This window comes from Mycothermus thermophilus (genome assembly GCF_041956435.1).
Source record: "Mycothermus thermophilus strain CBS 625.91 unplaced genomic scaffold VTJ04scaffold_4, whole genome shotgun sequence".
Classification (NCBI taxonomy): Eukaryota; Fungi; Ascomycota; class Sordariomycetes; order Sordariales; family Chaetomiaceae; genus Mycothermus; species Mycothermus thermophilus.
In genome coordinates this window covers 850,226-873,551 of record NW_027191430.1, presented here as the reverse complement: position 1 = coordinate 873,551, position 23,326 = coordinate 850,226, and the positions used below count along the sequence as shown (strand labels likewise).

At 55.3% G+C, this 23,326-nt stretch overlaps 10 protein-coding genes across 10 annotated transcripts; 5 read left to right on the top strand and 5 right to left on the bottom strand.

Moving 5' to 3' along the window:
• Nucleotides 1-5: 5 nt before the first annotated feature.
• On the bottom strand, nucleotides 6-2,445 carry VTJ04DRAFT_6023 (uncharacterized protein; the record flags this gene model as incomplete). Its single annotated transcript, XM_069364201.1, has 5 exons — nucleotides 6-226; nucleotides 286-1,868; nucleotides 1,940-2,171; nucleotides 2,245-2,315; nucleotides 2,441-2,445. 5 exons carry the CDS (start codon nucleotides 2,443-2,445, stop codon nucleotides 6-8), a joined length of 2,112 nt encoding a protein of 703 aa, XP_069218050.1.
• A 2,773-nt stretch (nucleotides 2,446-5,218) lies between these two features.
• VTJ04DRAFT_6022 (uncharacterized protein) lies at nucleotides 5,219-6,573 on the bottom strand (the record flags this gene model as incomplete). Its single annotated transcript, XM_069364200.1, has 4 exons — nucleotides 5,219-5,339; nucleotides 5,409-5,865; nucleotides 5,914-6,300; nucleotides 6,363-6,573. The coding sequence occupies 4 exons, from the start codon at nucleotides 6,571-6,573 to the stop codon at nucleotides 5,219-5,221; spliced, it is 1,176 nt and encodes a 391-aa protein (XP_069218049.1).
• An 893-nt stretch (nucleotides 6,574-7,466) lies between these two features.
• VTJ04DRAFT_6021 (uncharacterized protein) lies at nucleotides 7,467-8,396 on the top strand (the record flags this gene model as incomplete). The annotated part of the gene is made up of 3 exons (XM_069364199.1): nucleotides 7,467-7,810; nucleotides 7,882-8,081; nucleotides 8,137-8,396. The coding sequence occupies 3 exons, from the start codon at nucleotides 7,467-7,469 to the stop codon at nucleotides 8,394-8,396; spliced, it is 804 nt and encodes a 267-aa protein (XP_069218048.1).
• Nucleotides 8,397-8,660: 264 nt separating this feature from the next.
• On the bottom strand, nucleotides 8,661-10,382 carry VTJ04DRAFT_6020 (uncharacterized protein; the record flags this gene model as incomplete). The annotated part of the gene is made up of 5 exons (XM_069364198.1): nucleotides 8,661-9,413; nucleotides 9,492-9,717; nucleotides 9,792-10,012; nucleotides 10,083-10,172; nucleotides 10,320-10,382. 5 exons carry the CDS (start codon nucleotides 10,380-10,382, stop codon nucleotides 8,661-8,663), a joined length of 1,353 nt encoding a protein of 450 aa, XP_069218047.1.
• A 1,111-nt stretch (nucleotides 10,383-11,493) lies between these two features.
• On the top strand, nucleotides 11,494-12,408 carry VTJ04DRAFT_6019 (uncharacterized protein; the record flags this gene model as incomplete). The annotated part of the gene is made up of 1 exon (XM_069364196.1): nucleotides 11,494-12,408. One exon carries the CDS (start codon nucleotides 11,494-11,496, stop codon nucleotides 12,406-12,408), a length of 915 nt encoding a protein of 304 aa, XP_069218046.1.
• A 294-nt stretch (nucleotides 12,409-12,702) lies between these two features.
• VTJ04DRAFT_6018 (uncharacterized protein) lies at nucleotides 12,703-13,623 on the bottom strand (the record flags this gene model as incomplete). The annotated part of the gene is made up of 2 exons (XM_069364195.1): nucleotides 12,703-13,457; nucleotides 13,515-13,623. The coding sequence occupies 2 exons, from the start codon at nucleotides 13,621-13,623 to the stop codon at nucleotides 12,703-12,705; spliced, it is 864 nt and encodes a 287-aa protein (XP_069218045.1).
• Nucleotides 13,624-15,420: 1,797 nt separating this feature from the next.
• VTJ04DRAFT_6017 (uncharacterized protein) lies at nucleotides 15,421-16,748 on the top strand (the record flags this gene model as incomplete). The annotated part of the gene is made up of 3 exons (XM_069364194.1): nucleotides 15,421-15,558; nucleotides 15,607-16,186; nucleotides 16,282-16,748. 3 exons carry the CDS (start codon nucleotides 15,421-15,423, stop codon nucleotides 16,746-16,748), a joined length of 1,185 nt encoding a protein of 394 aa, XP_069218044.1.
• Nucleotides 16,749-18,821: 2,073 nt separating this feature from the next.
• On the top strand, nucleotides 18,822-20,263 carry VTJ04DRAFT_6016 (uncharacterized protein; the record flags this gene model as incomplete). Its single annotated transcript, XM_069364193.1, has 6 exons — nucleotides 18,822-18,824; nucleotides 18,904-18,933; nucleotides 19,037-19,129; nucleotides 19,202-19,706; nucleotides 19,763-20,183; nucleotides 20,245-20,263. The coding sequence occupies 6 exons, from the start codon at nucleotides 18,822-18,824 to the stop codon at nucleotides 20,261-20,263; spliced, it is 1,071 nt and encodes a 356-aa protein (XP_069218043.1).
• A 14-nt stretch (nucleotides 20,264-20,277) lies between these two features.
• On the bottom strand, nucleotides 20,278-20,535 carry VTJ04DRAFT_6015 (uncharacterized protein; the record flags this gene model as incomplete). The annotated part of the gene is made up of 1 exon (XM_069364192.1): nucleotides 20,278-20,535. The coding sequence occupies one exon, from the start codon at nucleotides 20,533-20,535 to the stop codon at nucleotides 20,278-20,280; it is 258 nt and encodes an 85-aa protein (XP_069218042.1).
• Nucleotides 20,536-20,897: 362 nt separating this feature from the next.
• On the top strand, nucleotides 20,898-22,094 carry VTJ04DRAFT_6014 (uncharacterized protein; the record flags this gene model as incomplete). Its single annotated transcript, XM_069364191.1, has 1 exon — nucleotides 20,898-22,094. One exon carries the CDS (start codon nucleotides 20,898-20,900, stop codon nucleotides 22,092-22,094), a length of 1,197 nt encoding a protein of 398 aa, XP_069218041.1.
• Nucleotides 22,095-23,326: the final 1,232 nt, after the last annotated feature.

Below are 23,326 nucleotides of genomic sequence, written 5' to 3'. Positions count from 1 at the left end.
CTTTTTTACTCCACAGTCACCGACTTGGCCAGGTTGCGCGGGAAGTCGACGTTCAAACCCTCCATCACGGCGAGCCAGTAGGCGATCAACTGCAATGGGATGACGTTCAGGATGCCCTGGAGCACGTCGACAGTCTTGGGGACCTCGATCTTCTCGGCCTGGCTGGCCTTGAACTCCTCATCACCCTGGTTGCAAATCACAATAGGCTTGCCACCACGAGCGACAACTGGGACTTTGTTAGCCATGATATTCTTCGTCTTATTCTCGGGGAAATAAAAAATATACCTTGTTGGTAGGCGTTCAGGCTCTTCTTGAAGATATTGTCGCGTGTCAGGATCATGATGATAGGCAGGTTCTCGTCCACCAGCGCGAGCACGCCATGCTTGAGCTCGCCGCTCATGACAGCCTCGCAGTGCAGGTAGCTAATTTCCTTGATCTTGAGAGCACCTTCCAGGGCAGTGCTGAACTGGCTACCACGGCCGAGCAGGAGCAGGCTCTTCTGGTTCTTGAACGTCTTCTCGCAAAGCTGCTTGATCTTTTGATCGAGCGCGAGCACCTCCTTGATCTGGTCGCTGATCTTGCTGAGGCCCTCCATGATCTCCTCGCGGCGCTTCTGCTTCGAGGCCCGATCTTCGCTAAGCGACAAAGCAAACATGACGAGGGCAATGAACTGGGACGTATAGGCCTTGGTCGAGGCCACACCGATCTCGGGGCCGGCGTTGACGTGCACACCGCAGTGTGTCAAGAGCGAGATGCTGGAGCCCACCACGTTTACTATGCCAACGGTCAGGGCGCCACGCTCCAGGCAGTACCGCAGGGCCATCAGGGAGTCAGCGGTCTCGCCCGACTGCGAGACGAAGACACACGTATCATCGCGGAAGACGGGTGCTTGACGGTCGAGGAAATCCGAGGCCAGCTCGACGGCGATGGGGATCTCAGCCAATTCCTCAAACACACCGCGCACAGCCATGCAGCTGTGGTACGAGGTGCCGCAGGCAATGAAAATGATACGGCGGCATCGACGGATGGTGTTGATGTAATTGCGGAGACCACCCAGGGTCACCGTCTTGTTAGCGATGTCGAGACGGCCACGCATCGTGTTGATGACGGACTCGGGCTGCTCGAAAATCTCCTTTTGCATGAAGTGGTCGAACTTGCCCTTCATGATCTCCTGCAGCTCGAGCTCCAGGGTCTGGATGGCGCGCACATTGCTGCTTCCGTCGGCCTTCTTGAGACGGTGGATGTTCAGGGAGCCCTCGTGAATGTGGGCAATATCATCGTCCTCGAGGTACAGGACCTTCTTGGTATGCTCGACGATAGCCGACGGATCCGAGGAGAGGAAGAACTCGGTAGGCATGGGCAGGCCATCGTCCGTCATAAAGGCGCGGGACTGCGAGCGGTGGAGCAGCGACTTGTCCGCGGCACCCAGGAGGCCGTTGGGAGCGAGCAGGCTGCCGGAGCCCGTCGACTTCTTGAGGGCCACATTTTGGGCTGCGGTCTCAGCTGGCAGGGGGCTGTTCTCGTCGGCGTACTCGACATCGACAAAGTCAACCTTCATGCGCTTCTGAGTCTTGACGCCAATAACCAGGGGTGAACCCTTGCGGGCGGCGATAACCTGGTGGGGGTAGTGGACGCTCTTGATCAGGAGGCCGTAGGCGCCCTCGAGCTCGCTGATGACAGCCTTGGCCAGGTCGGTGAAGCCGACATTGGGATGTTGGTCGTAGAGGTACTTGGCCAGCTTGGCGATGCACTCGGTATCAGTCTCGGTCTCGAACTTGAAGCCCTTGCTCTCGAGCAGAGTCTTGAGCTCCTTGTAGTTGGTGATGATGCCGTTGTGGACGATGGAGAACTCCCAGTTGGGGTCGGACCTGGCAAGCAGGGCGTCTAAGTCAGTGGCTGCAGCTCGGGAGGCTTCCAAGGGAGTCAAGACGCGATGTACCTGTGGGGATGGCAGTTGATACGCGACGGCGGGCCGTGAGTAGCCCACCGGGTGTGGGCAATACCGCAGTGAGAGTCGAAGACCTTGGTGAGGTCGAGGTTGTGCTCGTCAATGAGCTCCTTCAGCTTGGCAACCTTGCCCACCTCCTTGAAGGCCAACACCTCGTTCTTCCTATCGCCATCGATGGCGAGGCCGGCGGAGTCGTAGCCACGGTATTCAAGACGTAGGAGACCTGCGAAGATCAGAGTTGTCAGCGGGGCGTCTCGTCTAAGGGAACAGCGGCCGCCGCCCAGCCAGGAACATACCATTGATCAGAGTATCGATGATAAACTTCCGGTCCTTTTCCACCAGGTAATTCACGTAACCGAAAATGCCACTACCGGAAAGCAAGCGTCAAGTCAACAGTCTGTCTCTTCGATTTTGGGCGATTTGTGTTGCTGGACAGCAGCCAGAAAGCAGCGGAAGCAAGGGCGGGGTTGGGTGTTCAGGGGCTGTTCATACCACATCTTGACGGTCTAACAAGCGAACGACAGGAAGAAAAGAGGGAACTCGGACTCGAAAGGGACTGTAGAGTGTGTCGAAAACTGCAGTAGCAAAATACGGCAGAAGCCTGCGGAAGAGGCAAACGTGTGAAGGGCAATGGCGGAGAGGAAGATGGGGAGAGGAATCAATGTTGACGCCGGAGGGTGTTCTGGTTGGGGAGCTTGACTTTATGGTTGTCCAGGCGGAGGATGGCAAGTGGAGGGGAGCGGGAATGCTGCAGCCCCACATGCGCTGATGGCTCGACAAGGGTCACGTCGCCATGGCCCTGGGAAGAAAGATGGGAGATCCAGGACTGGGAGTGAGGAAAGGAAAGAAGGAGACCAGCCCGAGCTGACATGGAACATCTTTGAGAGTTGCTTCTTTCTTGCCCTCAAGCTTTCTTGTAGTGTACCTTGCGCCGTGGCTATGAGGAGGTTTAACACAAGAAGTAAGGCCAGAACTCTTCCATGGTCCCAGAGTCTAGATCCCATACCATTCGAAACATGCCCTGACTCGCTGTTTCAATGTTCTTGGGTGTTGACATTGGATTCAACAACAAGCCTCACCGCAACAACCTCACCCCATGCGCTGGACCTTCCACTGATTCCACTGGCCGATAATACAGATGTACGGATTTCCATTTCAGGCTGTGTGGACTTCTTCCATCGCTTCAGTAGCCTCCATTGCCGGAGATTTTTCGGCTCTTGGTGTACTCCGTACGAAGCACGCTTACACTCACGTACCTGACATACTAAACGATTTTCTTTCCCCTTGCCCATCATCAGACGAAGTCCTATCGCTCCACTCTGCCAACTTCCGTCTTCATCAGACAAAAGACGGGAGAGGCTGGGATTTTTTCCTCATTGTTGACATTGTTGGCATGGCTATTCCCAGAAACTCCTTTAGCGCTGAGTCCAAGCCCCAGCAATGCCAGCTCGTCCCGCGTGGCGCTGCTGAGAGCCACGCATCCTTTGCCCGGCTTCTGACTGGACCGTCACCGATCTTCGTTGGCGCTGATGAGAGGTGTTTTTTATTCTTCCCGTCGAGATCCTCGCACTTGTTTCCAGCAGCAACGATGCAGTGCGGGCTGGCCGAGAGATCTCCGTTGACGGGCATCCACACGACGTCGAACTCGTCGCCGTTGGGTCCTAGCCTTGATCTTGTTGGTGCAACGACAGTGCCAAGAAGTCATCTGCCAGACGTGTGTATGTCCTCAGAGAGGTTAGCTCTCACCGCCACCAACCTGCCTACGCTTCCTATCTGGGCACCTGCTTGAGCTGCTGGCTGCGTTGCTCTCGATAACGTGAACTGCCTTTCCCGGCGCAAACATGCTTCATGGGAGTTGCAGGACGTCCCAGCGAACAACCCAACATTGCCGGTAAGACCCAACCTTCCAGAGTCCGATTCAGGGGTCAAAGACGGCGTGCGTGGGACTTCTCGGCACCTGCGGTGGGGTCTTTGCACTTCGTATTCTGGGATTGGGTCCAGCATCTTCTGTTGCACATCGTCGCAGCATTCGATTCCACCCGATGAGAATCCGCTCCAACCGTTTGCCAGGAACTGCTTGTCTGTTGAAGCCTGCATTGCCTGCACACGGCACGTGCCGATTGCCGCTCTGACAGACATATCGTACGTACTCATACACGCAATCCGATAGGTATCATGAGTAAGTTAAAGGTCTTCTCCCTATGTCAGCTTTGTCATCATGGGTTCCGATGAGACCAGATGAAGCCGGATGAGGTTGGATTCTGGATTCGGCTGGTCCGTGGACGGATGGGAGAAGGGATGAGGGCGCCACAACCTGCTCGTATAAGCTGGCCGTAACATGATCAACTTCCATGTTGGATATCATCCCTTGACACGACATTAGGGAAACGATGTCCAAAATGTAACCCGTGATCCTGTGATACTTACTAGGTATGGAGGATGTCATGTCCCTGTCTCCCAAGTTCAATGTTGACGGCTTTTCTTCGGTACGAGGATCCACGAAGTTTCCAATTCTGCCATCCCGTGCTTGTGTTGTTGAAGCCCCGAGGCGGCACATGCCCACTTTTTTTGCGGCTGTGAAGCGCTGGGATCGCTGCAGCATCGCGGGTTCTCGACCGCTTGCTGAGATAAGAACACAAGATCGTCTCGCTCGCTTTGACTCGCCTCTCTTCAGTTCGGGATCCCCAGGGCATGCTGAGCACCTATTCTTAGTGTCACCACGAGGCCTCGCCACGAGACTGGAGTGCCGTTCCAACGCTCCAACTGTTCAAAGGGCGCAGAGCAAGGGCCATGGTGTATTTTCTCGGCTGCTGGCAAGTTGACGAGATGATGTCATCAAATCAATGCGCCGGATGGAAGGGTGCACAGCCATCCGATAGTTTGTTTGGTGGGGCACGAGCAACATTTCCCAACACGTGCTCATGCTCTTGGGCAGAAGATTCCCCTGAATAACTACATCACCAACGTCAATAGGAAAGCACGGCGTGGTTTGTTATCAAAACGCTTGATCTATGGGCCGCCCCTTAGGCTGAATGTTAGATCGATTAGGTGCGTCGGACGGAGGGCAGCCAGACGTCAACACCTCAAGCAGTGCGTGCTCATACACAAACGGTAAACATGTAAAAGTATGAAGAGGTGGTAGGGAGACAAGACATGTCTATTTTTGCTGGACATTGTCTCCTCAGGGGAGCCGTGGCTCTGCAACTTCGGCATCCAAGCAACACCGTTCAGGCCCCGCACCCTGGTCCAAAGCCCCTTTCTATCCCTCTATTACAACTTCTGGTACTCGAGCTTGCCTTCTAACTTCTTGGCCTCGACCAACTTGCGAACTGCCTTGTTGAAATCATCCTGGTTGATAGCATCCCTATCGGCCTTGATGGCAAATAGACCCCTGCAGGAATCGGTCAGTAATCACAAACACTGGGGCGAAGGACACAAGAAAACTCCAGGAATAACTTACGCCTCAGTGACCACGTTTCGCAGATCAGCGCCGTTCAAACCGTCACTCATCTTGACGATGCTCTCAAAGTCGATCTCACCCTCTTTCTGAACACCGGCGGCATGGATCTTGAGAATCTCGAGGCGGCCGACCTCGTTGGGCAAGGGAATTTCAATCTTGCGATCGAGGCGACCAGCACGCAACAGGGCGGGGTCGAGGGTATCGGGCCGGTTGGTGGCCATGATGATCTTGGTCTTTCCGAGGTAGTCGAAACCGTCGAGTTGGTTGAGTAGCTCCATCAGTGTGCGTTGGATCTCACGGTCGGCACTGGTTCCTTCGCTAAACCGACGCCCGCCGATGGCGTCGATCTCGTCCATGAAGATGATGCACGGCTCGTGCTCCTTGGCGTAGCCGAACATTTCGCGGATTAGGCGCGCGGACTCGCCAATGTACTTGTCGACGATGGCCGAGGAGACGACTAAACCAGGTCAGCAGGCCGTTCTGGCAAACGGTAGAGAACACATACCCTTCAGGAAGTTGGTCTCCAAGCTGCTGGCCACAGCCCTAGCGAGGAGCGTCTTGCCGGTTCCTGGGGGGCCGTAAAGGAGCACGCCCTTTGGCGGCTTGATACCAACGCGAAGGAACAGTTCGGGGTTCTTGAGGGGCAACTCGATGACCTCGCGAAGCTCACGGATCTGGTCGTTGAGACCGCCGATGCCAGCAAAGCTGACCTGGCCGGGGTCCTCAAGCGACATGTTGTAGACAAGCGGGTCGACCTCGCGGGGCAGCATCCGCATGATGGTAAGGGTAGTCATGTCGAGGGCGACGCGGGTCCCCTGCTTAAGCTTGCTCTTGTCCACCTTGGACCGGCATCCAACGACGTATCGTGGTCCAGAAGAGGCCTTCACGATAACTGTAGACAAAGTGTGTCAGCGCGGAGATATGGTTGTTGTGGCTGCAAAACGTGCGACGCACATCGTTCATCGTCCAACTGCTTCAACACCTCGCCGATAATCTGGCCAACGCTTTGTAGGGCCTTGATGTTCTCTTCTGTCTGGTCGTACTCTTTTTGCAACTCCTTAATCTCGAGGCGCAGGTTCTTGAGTTTCGTCTCCCATTCACGAGACTCGATAAGCTTCTGCTTGAAGGCGGCAAGGGCCTGTTCGCGTTCAGGATCGGATGCCATGGTGGTCTTGGTGGGTGTGCAGAATCCGGGTAGTAAACGGGGGATGTGGTAGACGGTCTGGTGTTCGGGTGGGTATCGAATTTGGGGTCGTGGTAAGGTCGAATCGTGGATGGGAAATGCTGGTGATGTTGAGGTCGTCGTGATGCGTTGTGGTGGTGATGCAAGCTCAGGCTGCCTGGTCCAGAGCGTGGGTCCCCATCAAGTCTCTTGGCAAAGCTTGGCGCCCGGATCGCCGCCTGAACCTGCAGCAACCCCCACAACTCCAGCCCCTCCCCACGCAAGACGAGGTGCCCATCGGATCTCCAAATGGTTCAAATGTTATTAAGACCATTGATACTCGTGTGTTTTCTTCCTGTTGTGAGAGAGTACATGGAATGACTCATGTGTAAGCCTGGTAAATTTATAGCTCGTTGCAGGTGCAATGCCCGTTGGATGCCTGAGTTGCTGCCACGACTCTTAAGAATCCACTTGGGAAACCAACACTCAGTCTACCTCTCATGAGGTTCTTGCCATCTGTATCGAGTACAAATGCAAGACGGTACAGCTGTCTCTGGCGAGTATCCTTGCGGTCTGCGGCCATTATACATCATGGGACCAGTTTCGGAGTAACGTAGTGCCTAGCAATGACTTGGCCTGATTGTTGAGCCCCAAGGTCCAGAAGCCTGGGCGCAGTTGCTGACAAACCAGCCGCAGATGATGTCAAACCCAGGGCGAACCGACAAAAACTGAATTGGATTGATGCCCCGGCGGCATATAAGTTCCGAGTGACATCGAGCCGATGGCTGCCCTCCCGTGTCTCTCTCGCCGTTGTATCGCACCTTGATATTCAATTCTGACAGCTTCATCTGCCATAGATCACCATTCCTACATCCACCCCCTCAAAGCCGAGGAGCATGGCCCCTGACATAAAATTCAACGCACCTCTCTCCATCACCCACATCGGCACCGCCACCGCTATCATTCATGTAGATGGTGTCAACTTCCTAACAGATCCCGTCTTCTCTCCAGCCGGGACAGAATGGGATCTTGGAATCGTTGTCCTCAAGACGACTGCGACCCCAGCCAAGAGCCTGGCCGATCTGCCTCCTATCGATGTCGTGTTGCTGAGCCATGAAGACCACCCAGACAATTTGGATGAATTAGGCCGCACGACTCTAGATGGCCGCCATGTCTTTACGACAGTGGATGGCGCCAATAAGCTCGCTCCGCGGCCTGGAGTGCGGGAGCTGACGCCCTGGTGATTCCCTCCCCACCATGCTGGAAGCGAAATGTTGGGGAAGGAAGTTCTGTTAACGTATTCTATCTTAGGGAGACTCGTCCCCTGACCGTTGGTGCCAAGCACTTCCAGATTACTGGGACTCCTTGCCAGCACCTCCCCGGCGGCGAGGTGACGGGTTTCATCATCACCGCCGAGTCATTTGGTACCACTGATGGCAAACCTAATGCCATCTATTTCTCGGGTGACACCGTATACTTGCCTGAGCTGGTCCAGATGAAGGAGCGATTCCGTAAGCTTCCTGTCCCACGGAGTTGTGGCCTTTGTTCACTGACCGGTAGACCAAGATATCTCTGTCGCCCTCCTGAACATTGGCAAGGCCACAGCCCCGCTGCCCACAGGACCGTTGGTGATCACTATGGACGGTGCCCAGGCCGCCCAGCTCGCTCGCGAAATCGAGGCGGATGTGCTCGTTCCCATGCACTTTGAGTCCTGGGGCCACTTCGCTGAGAGCCGTGAGGAACTTGCGCAGGTCTTGAAGACTGACGAGGGCGTTGCGAGCAAGGTGATGTGGCTTGAGCGGGGGGTGGAGACGAGATTGGTGTGATCGGATAGGTAAAGAGGTAAAGTTCGGTGCTCACGGCTCTGAGATGGGATGCTCAAGGGAGACAGGCTTGTAAATGAGAAGTGCACAAGATGGTTGTGACCGCTTACTTCGGGAGATCCTAAAGCAAGTCGAGAAGCAAAGAGCGAGTACCGTTTCGATTCTACTAATTAAAAATACTTCGTTGAAAAGGGTTGGCAACTGAGCAAAAGTGCTCTTTTAGAATCGTAGTTCCCCAATTGTCGCGAAACCTACGCTTGAATTATTCTATGCGCCCAGGAAGGGAAGAAACTTATTGACCGTCATGTAAACCCCCCGTGGCTGCTCTCGAATCGAAATGAAGTCCTCCACATAAAAGAATGTCCGACAAATCAAGTACACAAACGTCCCTATAAATGGCGGGATTGTTGCCCGTAACCCAATCGTCATATCTGGATCACCGTCCGGCGAGATGTTCCTCCAACTTCTGAGCCACCTCACCACCCGTTGAATCATATCCCTGGCCCTTTCACTGCTACTACCTGTCTTACTCCCTACCGCCTCGCCAACCTCCACGTCGACACCATTCCCACCTTTCATACTGCTTCCTTTCACCTGAAAAGGTGGTTCTGCCCATTTCGCACCATTTTTCGCTACTTTGCCCTGGACCCTCCACGCCTCCACGACATAATACAGCCCCAAACCCATGGAAAACACCGCATGGTACACTCCGCATATCCTCCAGGCTAACCGTTCCCCATGGGTGGGGAAGTAAAAGTTCCAGGCCACCAGTGGTGCCGCACTGTACGCGACTAGGACGACCAGCGCCAGGGGCAGCAGTTTCCGCTCGATGACAAGGAAGGCTTTTGAGGGGAGGCGGTCCCAGGGGCGTGCAGTAATCTCACGCGAGAAAAGAGGGAGGTGAAGCAGATAGGTGATGTGTTCGTAGTAGGACCAGTGGACGTCGAGACGGAAGCGGCGATAAGGGGAAACAAAGTCGAGAGGGGTGCGGTACCATTCATGGGGCAAGTTGGGATGAGTCTGGATGAATGAGATAGAGTCAGTCGCCTGATCAGAGAGAATAATAACCAAGAGGTATAGCAGAGATGAGACACCTACAGAGTGTCGCGCTGCGGCTCGAATTTCTTCGACGCTCTTCCCATGCTTGGTCAGGAGGGAAATGGGCTTGGAAATGCTTGGCTTATTATACCAGCACACCGATGTGACGAGCATGGTAAGTGAGAAAGATAACGCGGTCAGTTCAAAGACCGTCATGGGTAGCCCTAGCCTGGCCCTATGGAGCTCTGTCGTTGTGAACCAGAAGACCTGCCATAACGTGATGATTCTGCATGGCTCGAGTCAGCAATTGGGTGTCGGTGGAGCAAACGAATTGGAACATCTCGTGAGGGGTGAACTAACTTGGACATGCCATCCATCTTGTTCATTGCCTTGATTTCAGCCTTGGTAACTGTCGGAAACTCCACGTGGCCGTGCTCGACGAGGTAATGTAGCTGTTCTGCATTGATGGGAAACGGTGGATAGTCAGGGCTGACCAGGATGAAGCCTCCCATGTCGGCGAAAAAACCGTGTGTCAGGGTCCATTCTTTTGCTTGTGGAACGCGGGTTAGACTATGGAAAAGCTACGGCATGGTTGGTTAGCTTCCTGGCTTATCGTCATTCCTTCGAGGGATTCACACCAAGATCACTCACCTTCACACTCCGTCGAGCGCTTGAGAGCTGACCCAGAGCAATTCCAAAGAGATAATCTGGGCCTACCAGGCCAATACATGCGAGATTGAACTTGTCAATCAGGATATGGTACCATTTGTCGTCGAGCGACGGGACGTTTGGAAGCGGGCACACCCAACAGCACAGAATGATGGTGATGGAACATGCCCAAAGGATGTCTATGCTTCCACGATTTGTATCAGATGGGTTCTAGCCGACGATCTCGCTGTAATATGTCGCGTTGGTAGGCGAGGCAGAGGTTGAGGTGGTGTTCGGGTCCATATGATCAGCACAAACGACAAGAAAGAGACAGGAAACGACGGACAAGAAGTCTCGACCAAAAGATGTCGATTCACAGAAAGGAATCCAGCATAACCAGATGCTGGAACATTAAAACGGGGTAATGTAAAAATAAAACATGCAAAAAAACTAGTATTCTCACCGGCGACCAACACACGGTCAAAGAGCAAGAAGGGACCTGAGGGAAGGTTCAAGAACTAGTGGCAGATGTCTGATGTAAGTAATACTTGGGGATCATCGGACTCTTCCACAACAACAGTGCTTGTGAAGCCACACGTCTCAGAAGCAACCAACTGCATACTGGGCGTAAAGGTCAAGCAGCTAAGCAAGGGTACTCTCGAGGATGAGTGGTAACTCTAGACGACAGAATAAGAGGGCGCGAGGTGCCGCCGGCCAGATGCAGCCTCACGATGAGCAGACATCCGCAACCCGCGGCTATTGAACAAATCAGCTTGTCCGCTTCCCCGCTGAATCGCTCCCGGAAGTTGTCCTGGCCACGAACATGAACGCTTAGAGATCCATTGCTTGGACGTTCGGCGATATGAGGAGGCATAAGTAGTTATTCCAGATATTAAACTATAGGATTTATATGTGTAGTTTCATAGTCTCTGGTCTAATCTTCGAAGATCTAAAGCCGCGCAGTGTGTCAACACTGATCGGACCAGTGCGATGTCTGTCCAGTTCAAAGGTGAGGTTGACTGAATGATCGTAAGGCGGTTAAGTTCTTGGCGAGGCCATGGAATCCCTGTCAATCGCGAGCGTTAAGCGCTGCAGTGGGCTTCAGGCACGGGCTCCCATTGGACAATTCTGCTTTTGGATCCACCGGCCAACCGGGCTGACCCACGCAGAATCTGGCTTCGGCCACATGCGACGATCGCATGTCGAGTCCTGAACAATGCCCTTTTTCCGTTGTTTAACCCGACACCTACGCAATTCTCGAGGCGCTGGTGCCGCCTGTCAACTCCAAGTGCTTTCTATTTATTTATTTTTTCAGCCTCTTTTCTTTTTGCGGTGGCCATAGCGCTTGAAAGTTTCAAGTTGCCCTGATTTCTACCCGCGTCCTGGTCTCGTCCTCCCGCGGCGCACCCTCGCCATGGCCACCAACAACCGTGGCTCCACGGAGCCCCTCATCGAACCGAACCCAGTGCTGGAGCAGTATTATGAGTCGTTTGAATCTCGGATCGGTTACCGCCTGTTGCTCCGAGGCACGCGCCACTTTGGCTTCTACGAAAAGGGCACTTTGTGGCCCTTCCCCGTCAGCAAAGCTCTTCGGCGGATGGAAGAGAAGCTGTTCCTCGCCCTCAATCTCCCACCTGGCTCACAGGTTCTCGACGCTGGTTGCGGCGTGGGCCATGTTGCGCTGTACATGGCCCGCCGGGGCCTCCGCATCACCGGCATCGACTACATGGACCACCACGTGGCCAAAGCGAAGCGCAACATAGCACGAGCCAAGGACCTCCCACCCGGCGCGGTGACAGTCCAGCGCATGGACTACCACCACCTCGAATCCATCCCCTCCGAGTCCCACGATGGCGTCTACACGATGGAAACCTTCGTACACGCTACCAAACCAGAGGTTGTCCTTGCGGGCTTCTACCGCATCCTGCGCCCAGGAGGCCGCATCGCCCTGTTCGAATACGATCATCTCTTCGAAACCGACAAGTCGACCCCGCGCCAAGCTGCCGAGGACATGGCGCTGGTGAACAAATGGAGCGCCATGCCGACAAACGCTCGCGCATATCCGGGGTTGTACAAGCGGCTGCTCGAGGAGGCTGGGTTCGTGGACGTGGAGGTGGTGGATTACTCAGCCAATATTAGGCCGATGCTGAGATTGTTTTACATCCTGGCGATAGTGCCGTACTTTTTCGTCAAACTGTTCCGGCTGGAGAGGTGGTTCGTGAACACTGTTGCGGGAGCACAGGGGTACCGGAATCAGGAGCATTGGAGGTATGTCCAAGTCACAGCGACCAAGCCCGGTGGAACAGTCGAGGGGTCGAAGGGGAAGTAAGGGCTGCCGGAAGCCTACAAGGAATGGGACCAAAACTGTTGGGGTACATTGTGTCTTGATTTATAATGTCTGAGTTGGGTTGATACACGGGAACGGTTTAGAGTAATGACTCAAGGTACCTGGTCTATTCATGCCATTTATGTGGAAAGGAATAATTTCTCTTGAAATACACATGACCCCCGGGTTTTAGGCATCCCCAGCATTCCCCTAACTCCCTAACATGTTTCAACCGTCAAGCAAAGAAATACTCAGCAAGCCAACCCGCAACATTTCCCCGTGTTTTTAACCCTTTTCCTACGCCGACGCCTCTGCCGCCTTGGACTCAGTCTCAGGGTTCTTAGCCTCCTCCTTCACCTTCAACCCTTGCATCCCTGCGACCATGCCACTGAATGGGCACACACCGGCCGGCACGGACCCATCTTCCCTGACATGCGACGGCGGCGGGGAGGCCGTGTCATCGCTACCCTCCGATAGCTCCTCCTCGGGGTTCAGCACGCGCTTACCGTGCAGGAACCCTTCCTTCTCAACCACAGGGGTGTAGTCAACGCCATCGGTAAACTCGTCGCCGTCGTGGACATACCACTTGGCGAACAAGTCATTCTGGATCCAGATGACCTTCCCCAGGGCCTTGACGATGGCGATCTTGCGCGCCATGGGCAGGCGGGGGTGCGACAGGATGGCCTCGGTCAGGATGTCCTGGATGACGGCGAGCGCGGCGCCGATGTGGACGTACTCGACGTGCAGGGGATGCGCGCGGCCGATGCCGGTGTGCATCATGCCGACCTTGTCTAGGTACTCCCAATACTCCATCTGTGTGGGGTCCGTGCAGAGCTTCTTGAGATAGGCGCGCAGGAAGGACTTGCGATGCAGGATCTGCGGGCTGGACTCGTCGGGCTGCTCGTCGAGCGGGCCCTCGAAAGATGTGCTGCGGGTGGTGAAAGCCCGGGCCGTAATGTCATACTGCAAAAGCTTGCGGTAGACGATATTTACCACGGCTGGAATCAGCGCCTGGATGTATTTGGAGCCGCCCCGTAACGCCTCGATATCATCTGGTAGATGTTAGTGGGCATGTTACCCCTGAACGAAGTAAACAAAGAGGCACGTACTGGCACCGAAGTCGAGGAATGAGTGCAGGTACCGAATCCGAGACTCCAGGTTAGTGTACAGGGATTTGCGGTCGATATGCTGAATCGGACGTGTCCTTGCCGTCGACATTTTGATGGGTTATGTCAATGAGTGAGATCGTGGTATGTCCCTCAACAGGCTGGATAGGAGCTCGGCGGTTCGTCAGGGGTTAGGGTTGATTCGCAAGTGAGTGAATCTCAAAGTTCTGCAGCGAACGGCTCTTGCTCCAAACACAATTTGGTGGTTGTCAATGTCTACAAGATGGCGAGGAGAGAAGACGCCGGCATGACGACCTTTTTGAAGTCCTCATCGCAGCGGCAGGCGTCGCGCTCGCGATGTTGGCGCTATGGTGCGAGCATGACACATGAAGCGGTGGTGGCCTGATCCAGGCGGGACATCGAACCATGACCGGTTTGGCCCGTGGTGAGTCCTCTGATTGGCTGCAACGCCCCCGTCGGATGCCGAATCGGGAAAGAAGACAACATACGAGTCGGCCAAATGGGCGCCGGTTTGTCCCGCTTTGGGAGGATTTTCCCGCAGAGAACCGAATTCCCATTTTCTAGACATGCAGGATTTGGACTGACAATATGGCATTTCGCGCCGTCAATTTTTCGTGCCATTTTGTATTCGTTGGCATCTACCGGGACTTCATGGAGTTGAAACGAGCTCGCGGGGTGGAATATGAGGTCATACTGCTAGGGTGGGATCTGACATGGTTTCTTTGTGTGAACCTTGAAGATTGCCTATTTTGGAAAACCGACAGGTCATGAACATCGTCGAATGCTGAATCTGGCCTTATCACACAACCGGGATCTATGCTTGAACATACTCCTTACAGTGAGTCAGCTCTCGGGTACCGATGCCGTGGGGTGAGCAGCGTGCAAGTCCTGCTTGAGCCGTCAGTGTCATCGCTGTGGTTCGGATGTGTCGGAGTCCCCTCCATCGTCGGCGGCAAGCTCCGATGTCCAGGCATGGGGGCGGGTCGGTCCGCGTCCACTGCCGATCGATGAAATAACGGCCATCAGGTTATCCGCAATGTAGGCCGTAGCTCTTGTTCACATACCAAGCTCATCGTTGGTTGTGTCGTACTCAGACAATGGGAGCTGGGGTGCGGCAAAGACCATCCATCATTCAGGAGGCCCTGAGCTCAGGAAGAGAATGTAAATTCCATAACTGCGATACAAAAGGTAAGGAACCGCCTATTGGCACCAGCAAGGATGGTATCTCACTCTGTCGACGTTTTCCTGGGAGAGCCACCGTCACTCGAGCCTAATAACCAAATCGGGAGTCAGAAGTTCGAGACGATATTTGCACCTGAAGTTCAGGGACGCCTCATCATAAGCTCCTGTCTGATTCTTTCGATTCATTCTTCAAGGTTCTTGCCAGACGGTTTGGAGACACTCGAGTTAGGAAACTGGTGGCCTCGGAAGGTCCGGCCTTTATCCCCCGCATTACCCATGCCCTAATTGAGTCTCATTGGATGACAGGCGCTTGCTCTTTTCGTGAAATAGGATGGATGAGTCAGGGGCTCATTCGAGACATCGGCATCCGTGAATGTCTCCTTCACAACACAGCACTTGCTTGTGCATGGGGAGAATGTGGGAAGAGCAAAGTTGGGGTAGCTCTTTAAAATGTACAAACACCCTGTGGTTGAGGCCACAAGCCAGGTACAGGCCTGAGGATATGAAACCCACCTACCACACGATCTCGTCCATGCAAAAGGAACTCAGAAACACACACTGCTCAACGCTGTGCTGCTTTTCCCCCGATTATCACAATATTTTCCCACCAGCAGCATTAGAACATAGACTTGCGATACACACGTCATTACATCACAACAACACATTCGCGCTCATCCGTCTCTCTTCCCCCGAACCCATCCTCACCATGACTCAACAAGCGGAGCAAGACAATCTCTACCATTCCCCCGTGGAAATCCCGCCCAACGCATTGGTCCTTGTGATCAATGCGACGCAAATAGTCCCTCTGGCCGTCATCCACCAACTGCTGGCCCGAGGTTGCCGCGTAAGGGCTGCCACACCGTGGATGGCACAATCGTCTTAGCTCGACAAGCTGTTCGCGGCGGAGACCGCAGCCGGGAAGTTCGAGAAGGTGTCTTTAGGGCCCGGCCATCCGCTTCACAAGTCGTTCTACCGCGACGCGGTCAAGGGGGTGCACGCCATCGTGCACTCTCCGACAGTACCCAGCCTCCACAACCCCTTGGAGGACGTCTGGTCACTTTCCGCAGCCAGCGTGACATGCCTGCTGGAGGCAGCGGAGCGGGAGCGTGGCGTTGCTGCCGTGGTGTACACAAGCTCCATGGTAGCTGCCACACCGCTGGTGACGCCTCGCTCCGTCGAAGTGACGGATGACTCGTGGAATATCAAGGACACTATGCGGGCGGTAACGAACCCGCGGAGTGGCGGCAACCATGTCGTTCTCAACTCAGCCCTGGCCAGGGCTGAGCAAGAACTGTGGGAGTGGTACGAGGAACAGAGACCGAACTTCAAGGTCAACGTTGTCAGCCCGTCAAATATCATCGGCCAGGTTCCGGGTATCGAACACACAACTGACGGGCGGAATTGGTTGTGGCGGCTGTACCGCTACGGCCGTGCCGGCGAAGTGATCCCAGGCGCCGGCCCGACACAAGCGCGTATGTTCCGTTCTATTCTCATTCTTACTTCGTCCATGACCCATATCCATCCCCGTATTCGTCCGATCAGCTGCTGACATAAGGTAACCCGCCAGATTGGTATGTGGATGTCAAAGATGTGGCGCTACTGCACGTGGCAGCCATCTTCGACCCTGACATCTCGGGCCGGCGGCTGCAGGCATGGGGATGCTTCCGGGACATCAACGACGCCATTGCGGTGTTGGAGCGCCTCGACAACCACAAGAAGTACACACGGGTTGGCGACGACGGGATCAATCGCGGCCAGCTCTACACCAGTTTCACGCGCGTGTCGGAGATCCTGTCCCGTTGGAAGGGCAAGGGCAGCTGGAAAGAGTTTGAGGACACGGTGACAGAGACTGTCAGGATGTTTTCCAGGATGAACCTGAGTCCGACCCGCGACGACAGTCCCCCACGCTCAGTCGGGTCCCATAGCCGCGATGCTGACGATGCTGAGGAACGCGGGGCGAGCCGCCCCCGACCCAGATACCTCGACATCAGCCATCGTCCCGAGGACTTGGAGGATGGGGAGATTCGTGAGTAGTCATCCTCGTGGGGTCTACGAGGCGACGGGATCTGAGCAATAATTCCCTCGCCTTGACTTGCGCGTCCCCATGATGCCGTGGGAAACTAGCCCGCAGCGGACGTGGGCGGTTGTTTTACATCGCAAGCAAGACAAAAAAAACAGATGGAGGTTGGTTGAGATGCATGGCGTTGACCCCCATTGAGTGGGAGGTGTCAACAGGGAACAAGTCGAGAGTGGGAGGTAGGAGTGGCGACTTTGTTGCGCAGAGACTTTTGAGGGATTTGGGTGCCAGAGCAATCGAAACCGGTAGCGTGGTTCGTTGCTTTTTGCCGTGGGACAGTAGCACGGAGTAGCGGGCCAAGAGAGCGGAAGTGCGCAATGCGACTCTTGTGACTAGAAGCGAATAAGTAATTCCGTGTTCTTTTTGTCAATTCTTTTCGCGTTGATGATGGAAGTCTGACTCGCAGGGACTTGCAGCCGAATTCGCACATGGCATGGCATGTCAACATGTCGCAGATTCGATGATAAGAATGGGGGTGGCTCGTCTGTGTTTGAGGTTTGTCTGGTTCTGGCTCGAGCCACCACGGGACTGTCATCGCCATCCCACTCCGGCAGAACGTTAGAAGTAGGAAACGGGTAAAGACGGGGGGAACCCCATTGGTGGTTCCAGCTGGCCGGGCGGGAAGACGAGCTCGGAGGCACATGAGGCTCTCTCACACGAACCACACAAAACACACGGCAAACCCGCCGCTAGCAGCCTCCCAGGAAAGGCCCGACCTGCGCCGACGTCCGCCGACGTGCGGAGCGGCCGCCGGTCGTCCAATGACTCGGGCTCAGTTGTAAGAGAGAGAAGGCAGCCAATGGGAGGGCAGCGATAAGATGGGCTCCCCCGCGGAAAGAAGGGTGGAGGCTGCTGGAGGGGCAGGGCGCATGCTTCCCTGTTTCGTCGTTGCCAGGTCTGCAATCGGGACCGCAATCACACATCCACACTCTGAATGGCCCCTCCTTCTCCTGTTTCCCCCGCTCCGTTTGTGCCCCTCCATCACTCCATCACCCCTCCATCACCTCCCATTGCTCCTCCATTCATGAAGAAATAACGTGTACCTTATCTGGGGAATGCGATGATCAATGCGCTTGTCGCAGCGGCCCCGGTGTTCCAGGCTGCTGCCGCTGGGGAAGGGGACGCAAGATGCAGGTGGGCTGGTGGGCTGGATGATAGGTACGTACACGGAGGATTACGGGGCTGCATTCGCACTGTACGGAGCTCGGAGGATGGATCCGTTGCCAGCAGTACTTTGTACGGCTCCGTACAACACAGAACAGCAGAGCAGCGCACGAGACACAGAGACACAAGACACTCACCAGACCGATTGGGCGGTGTATGGGCCCGGCCAGGCGAGGCCGAGCTGAGGCGGTCTCTGGGTACGTACCTAGGTATCAAGTCACCTTACACGACAGAGGAGCCCATCCCGTGTTTTTCCTATGTACAAACTACGCCTCATTGCAGGCGGCAATTATTGAAAGCATGGAGTGCTTGAGTTCCGTGGCGTGGCGGTGCTCCATTTTTTGCCTCCCTCGTTTTTTTTGTCTCGAGTTTCCGGGATAGTAACTAGGCTGCGGTTGGTGTTCGGGTGCAGGGCGGGCACCTGGCGTTGCCGATCTGCGTGGACGGGACGGGACCTAGGCCGGGTGGGCTGTGAGCTCAGGCTGAAGTCCTGTCCCCCATTCCCCAAGACCCCAAGTGCAGCCCCAGACGGAAGTTGCAGATAATGGCTGCTTGTAATTCTCAACTGCTAAAAACCGCTATCGCTTATCGCAACCTCACCTCGGATCGGCCGTTCCATGCCGACACACTGTGGGATGCACTGTCTCCCGGCTCCGGCCACCGCCGTCCGGGGGGCCACTGCTGTCTTTCATAAACCCCATTATGATCCCGCATCCTGGGACCTGGGACCTCAGACTCTCCATCGATTCTTCATTCTCATCTTCCCTTGACAGACAGAGACAGAGAGATCCTCTTCTCGCCTCGACGCAACAGGTTTCTCGTTTCTTGTTCTTGCCTCAGGGTATTCTCCAGTCACAGCCGCAAAGATGGTACGCACACCTCCGGACCTCTACATGTCTGCCTCCGAGTCAAAGAGAGAACGGCCATGACTGACATTGCTGTTGACAGGCGCCATCATTCACCTCCAACACTTCTACTGTGAGCATTCCCGCGCGCCAATCGACCCCGGCTTCGTCGACTCCGCCGCCGCAGCAACTGCGGTCTTTTCTGGCTTCCGGATCTCAACTAACACCTGCCACAGCTCCAGAAGTACCAGTCCCTTCCCCAGAAGGGCACCATCATCGCCGAGTACATCTGGATTGACTCGGAGGGCGCCACGAGGTCCAAGTCGAGGGTACGTGCCAGCTCTTCCTCCAGCCACCACCCTTGATATAGAACTCGTTCGCTGACGCGAAACCCCTTATAGACTCTCCCCGAGAAGGACTACAAGCCCGAGGACCTCCCTCTGTGGAACTTTGATGGCTCGTCGACTGGCCAGGCCCCCGGCGACAACTCGGACGTTTACCTCAAGCCCGTTGCTGTCTTCCCCGACCCGCTCCGCCTCCACCCCAACATCCTTGTTCTCTGCGAGTGCTGGGATGCCGATGGCACCCCGAATAAGTACAACTACCGCCACGAGACGGCCAAGCTGATGGAGGCCCACGCCGAGCACAAGCCCTGGTTCGGTCTCGAGCAGGAGTACACTCTCCTCGACCTCAACGGCCGCCCGTACGGCTGGCCCGAGAACGGCTACCCTGCTCCTCAGGGTCCTTACTACTGCGGTGTTGGCGCCGGCCGTGTCGTCCAGCGCGACATTGTCGAGGCCCACCTCCGCGCCTGCCTGTACGCCGGCATCAAGATCTCTGGCACCAACGCCGAGGTCATGCCCGCCCAGTGGGAGTTCCAGGTTGGCCCTTGCGAGGGTATTGAGAGTAAGTTCCACACTTCACATCCCGTATTGCAGATTTCGTTGCTGACCATCTCGCAGTGGGTGACCACCTCTGGGTTGCTCGTTTCCTCCTGCACCGTATTGCCGAGGACTTCGGCGTTAAGGTCTCGGTCCACCCCAAGCCCATCCCCGGCGACTGGAACGGCGCTGGCCTGCACACCAACTTCTCCACCAAGGAGATGCGCGAGGAGGGCGGCATGAAGCACATCGAGGCCGCCATTGCCAAGCTCGGCACCCGTCACCAGGAGCACATTGCCGTCTACGGCGAGGAGAACGAGAAGCGTCTCACCGGCCGCCACGAGACTGGCGCCATCGACCAGTTCACCTATGGTGTCGCCAACCGCGGCGCCTCTATCCGCATTCCCCGCGAGTGCGCCGCAAAGGGCTACGGCTACTTCGAGGACCGCCGGCCCGCTTCCAACGCCTGCCCGTACCAGATTACGGGTATCATCATGGAGACGTATGTTTCCCCAATTGTACGGACCCCTCGGAATGACACAATAGCTAACATGATTGCACAGTATCTTCGGCCCTGTCTAAATGGTTGAATCGTTTTAGTGTTGGGTGGTTAGGGTTGTTGTCTGGTTCTTTGGGAAGAGGAGTTGGGTGTCGGGATGGGTACTAGGATTACTGTGTATGCCTTTTGGGTAGAATTCCCAGTAGGAACTTTTTGTTAGTATTGCTACAACCATGATTTTTCTTCGATGACACAACACTGGCCTCCCCTTGGTTGTCGTGGTAACAGTAGCTCGTCTGCATGTCCACATCCTAGCGAGACAGTTAATATTCAGGAATAAAGCACATGATAGCATTACGGTTGCTTCGATTATTACAGTGACTTTATTCTGTGACTGCGTTTTGACTGAGAGTCTATGTCCAGCATTCCCATTTCAGGGTGGGTTTAAGAGTCATCCACTTAGGCCGTGTCTATGTGGGTGTCGATGCTACCCCATGACGCTCAAGAAACTTCCGGGAGAGGGGCTGGCATCCCTCATCATGTCGGCGTGACTCACCACCAGGACCTATGTGAGTACAAACTTGAAGGCCTATAAACCCTCTTTACACCATCATCGTCGCTTGTGTCATCATGGTTCAGCACTCTCCTCAACAGTGTTCCTCGATCCTGGCACCCCCCTGAGCCAAGCACACATCAACTACCACCACCACTACCAAGATGCCCAGCGCAACTCCTACCATCCTCGTCACCGGCTCCTCCGGCCACCTAGGCAAAGCCCTCATGCTCGCCCTGCCAAGCTACGGCTATCAGGCCGTGGGCATCGACATCCTCCCAAACTCCACCACCACCGAGGTCGGGTCCATCGCAGACCGGTCGTTTGTCAAGGACGTGCTGGCGCGCCATCAGCCCGAACACGTCATCCACGCGGCCGCGCTGCACAAGCCGCACGTTGGCACGCACTCTTTGGCTGAGTTTGTGAGGGTCAACTGCGAGGGGACGGCGGTGTTGTTGGAGGAGGTTGTCGAGACAAGGAAGAAAGTACTAGTGGGGACACGGTCGGTGAAGACGGTCATTTACATCTCGACGACCTCGACGTTTGGACATGCTTTAGCGCCGCCGCCGGGGCAGCCGGCTGCGCTCATTACAGAGTCGGTTGCCCCGCAGCCGAAGAACATCTACGGCGTCACCAAGACGGCTGCGGAGGATCTGTGCAAGCTGGTGCACGACAAGACGGGCCTGCCGGTGATTGTGTTGAGGACAAGCAGGTTCTTTCCTGAGGAGGATGATGCGAAGGAGGTTCTTCTCCAGCAGCAGTCATCACGGGCTGCCGCTGGGTTGGATGGGAAGGTGAAGGGTCATGGTCATAGCGATGATGACGGCAGGATCATGATGGATGGGGATAACCTCAAGGTCCTGGAGCTGGCATATCGGAGAGTGGATCTGGCGGACTTGGTTGGGGCGTGTGTTTGTGCGGTGAGGAAGGCGGAGGAGGTTGGATGGGGGAAGTACGTACTCAGTGCGCCGTCGCCGTTTCTGCGTCTGGGGAATCAACAAGGCGGCGGCGATGAGGATGGGGATGATGACCGGGGGGAGGCGGAGAACAAGGTTCTGGCCGCCCTTGGCCGAGGTGAGGTGGCGCAGGTGTGTGAGCTGGTGGTCCCGGGGATTGAGGAAGTGTTTGCGCGAAAGGGATGGACGTTCCTGAAGCGGATTGATCGAGTGTACGATTCCCGACGGGCGCAGAGGGAGTTGGGTTGGCAGGCAGAGTACACGTTTGCCAGGGCGGTGGAGAAGGTTGCGAAAGGGGAGGAATGGCGGAGTGAGCTGGCGTTGAAGGTCGGCGAGCTTGGCTATCACGCGGTCCCAACAGGGGTGTACACGAAGAGAGCGAGGGAGGATGTGGTGAGCGCGTGAGAGAGAGACCGGGAAATTTCCATTGAGCTGAGTTGATGAGTTCCAGAATTGTGGTTGAGGCCAGTTGCTCGGCAGTCACCGAGCAGTGACCGTGATCCGATGAGAGAAAATGGCATGCACGTTTGCTGTCGGTGTCCCTCATATGAACCAGTGTTAAAGGCAGTAGTCGACAGGGTGGATTTTACGTATGTATGTACAAAAAGCCCGGCCTGCACTAACAGATGGTATGTACTTCTACCGGTCCCGCCGTGCTCCTTCCACTGCTCCTCTGTACTTGCTCCTCTGTACTGTGGAAAGACGCCCGGACATTGTGATATTGCCTTGACCCTCCCTCACATGACTCCATGCTGTGTCACAGTTGTTCATCGGTCAGTTCCAGATTCTTCCAGGTTCTCAAGGTCGGCCACCTCGGGTCTGACCGGTTGTTGTGTCATTCCAGAAAGCTGCACTCGTACCTGCGGCATGCATCGGGATACGAAGGATTTCTTGGCCCCCATGCTTGGAAGCATCAGGGAGGCAGAACGCCAATATTCTCTGTCAGATGTCAGACAAGGTAGCATTCAGTATCAGCAACAACCCAAAGGCCATGTTCGCATTTGCCAATCGTCTTGCCAGGTTAGCTTTGACACTGTTTACTTCTGGAAATGATTGCCATCTGAAAGTACGAGAAGTTCCGCCTTACCACCCCTGAGTTTCGTCTGACAACCTTCCTGGGATTGATATGAGCTCTCCTAGAGAAGAATGCAGGGGACATTGCAGAGAACCTATGCGAGAAGATTGTCTCTGTGGTGACATGGTGACGGTCCCGGGCCTTCCGAACAAACCTCGTTTTCTTCCCCAGGCTGTAACTCGACGAGACACCTAGAGCCGACGCATACTGTTCCTGGAGACCGAGCTGATGCATCTCTGTCTTACACCGGTTTGACATAGCAGTCCGAGCGAGGATTTCGTGGGTCGGACGGTCTTGCGTGCTGGTGATTCCTTCTACCTCCGTTACGCTGCGGTTGGATTACTCGACGCCTTCTCAGTGGAAAAGAGGTTACAACGCTGCAACATACTAGGCCTATACGCAACCCCAACGTTAGCATGACGCCCACAGACTCGCCTGGAACTGTAGCATCTCGCCGCCTGTTGTTCTGTATATAAACGGGTCTCTGGCCTCATGGACATCCTGTAACCTCCTGTGCTCTTGCCAAGACATTGTTGTCCTCAGCCCCAACTTCAAATTTTGA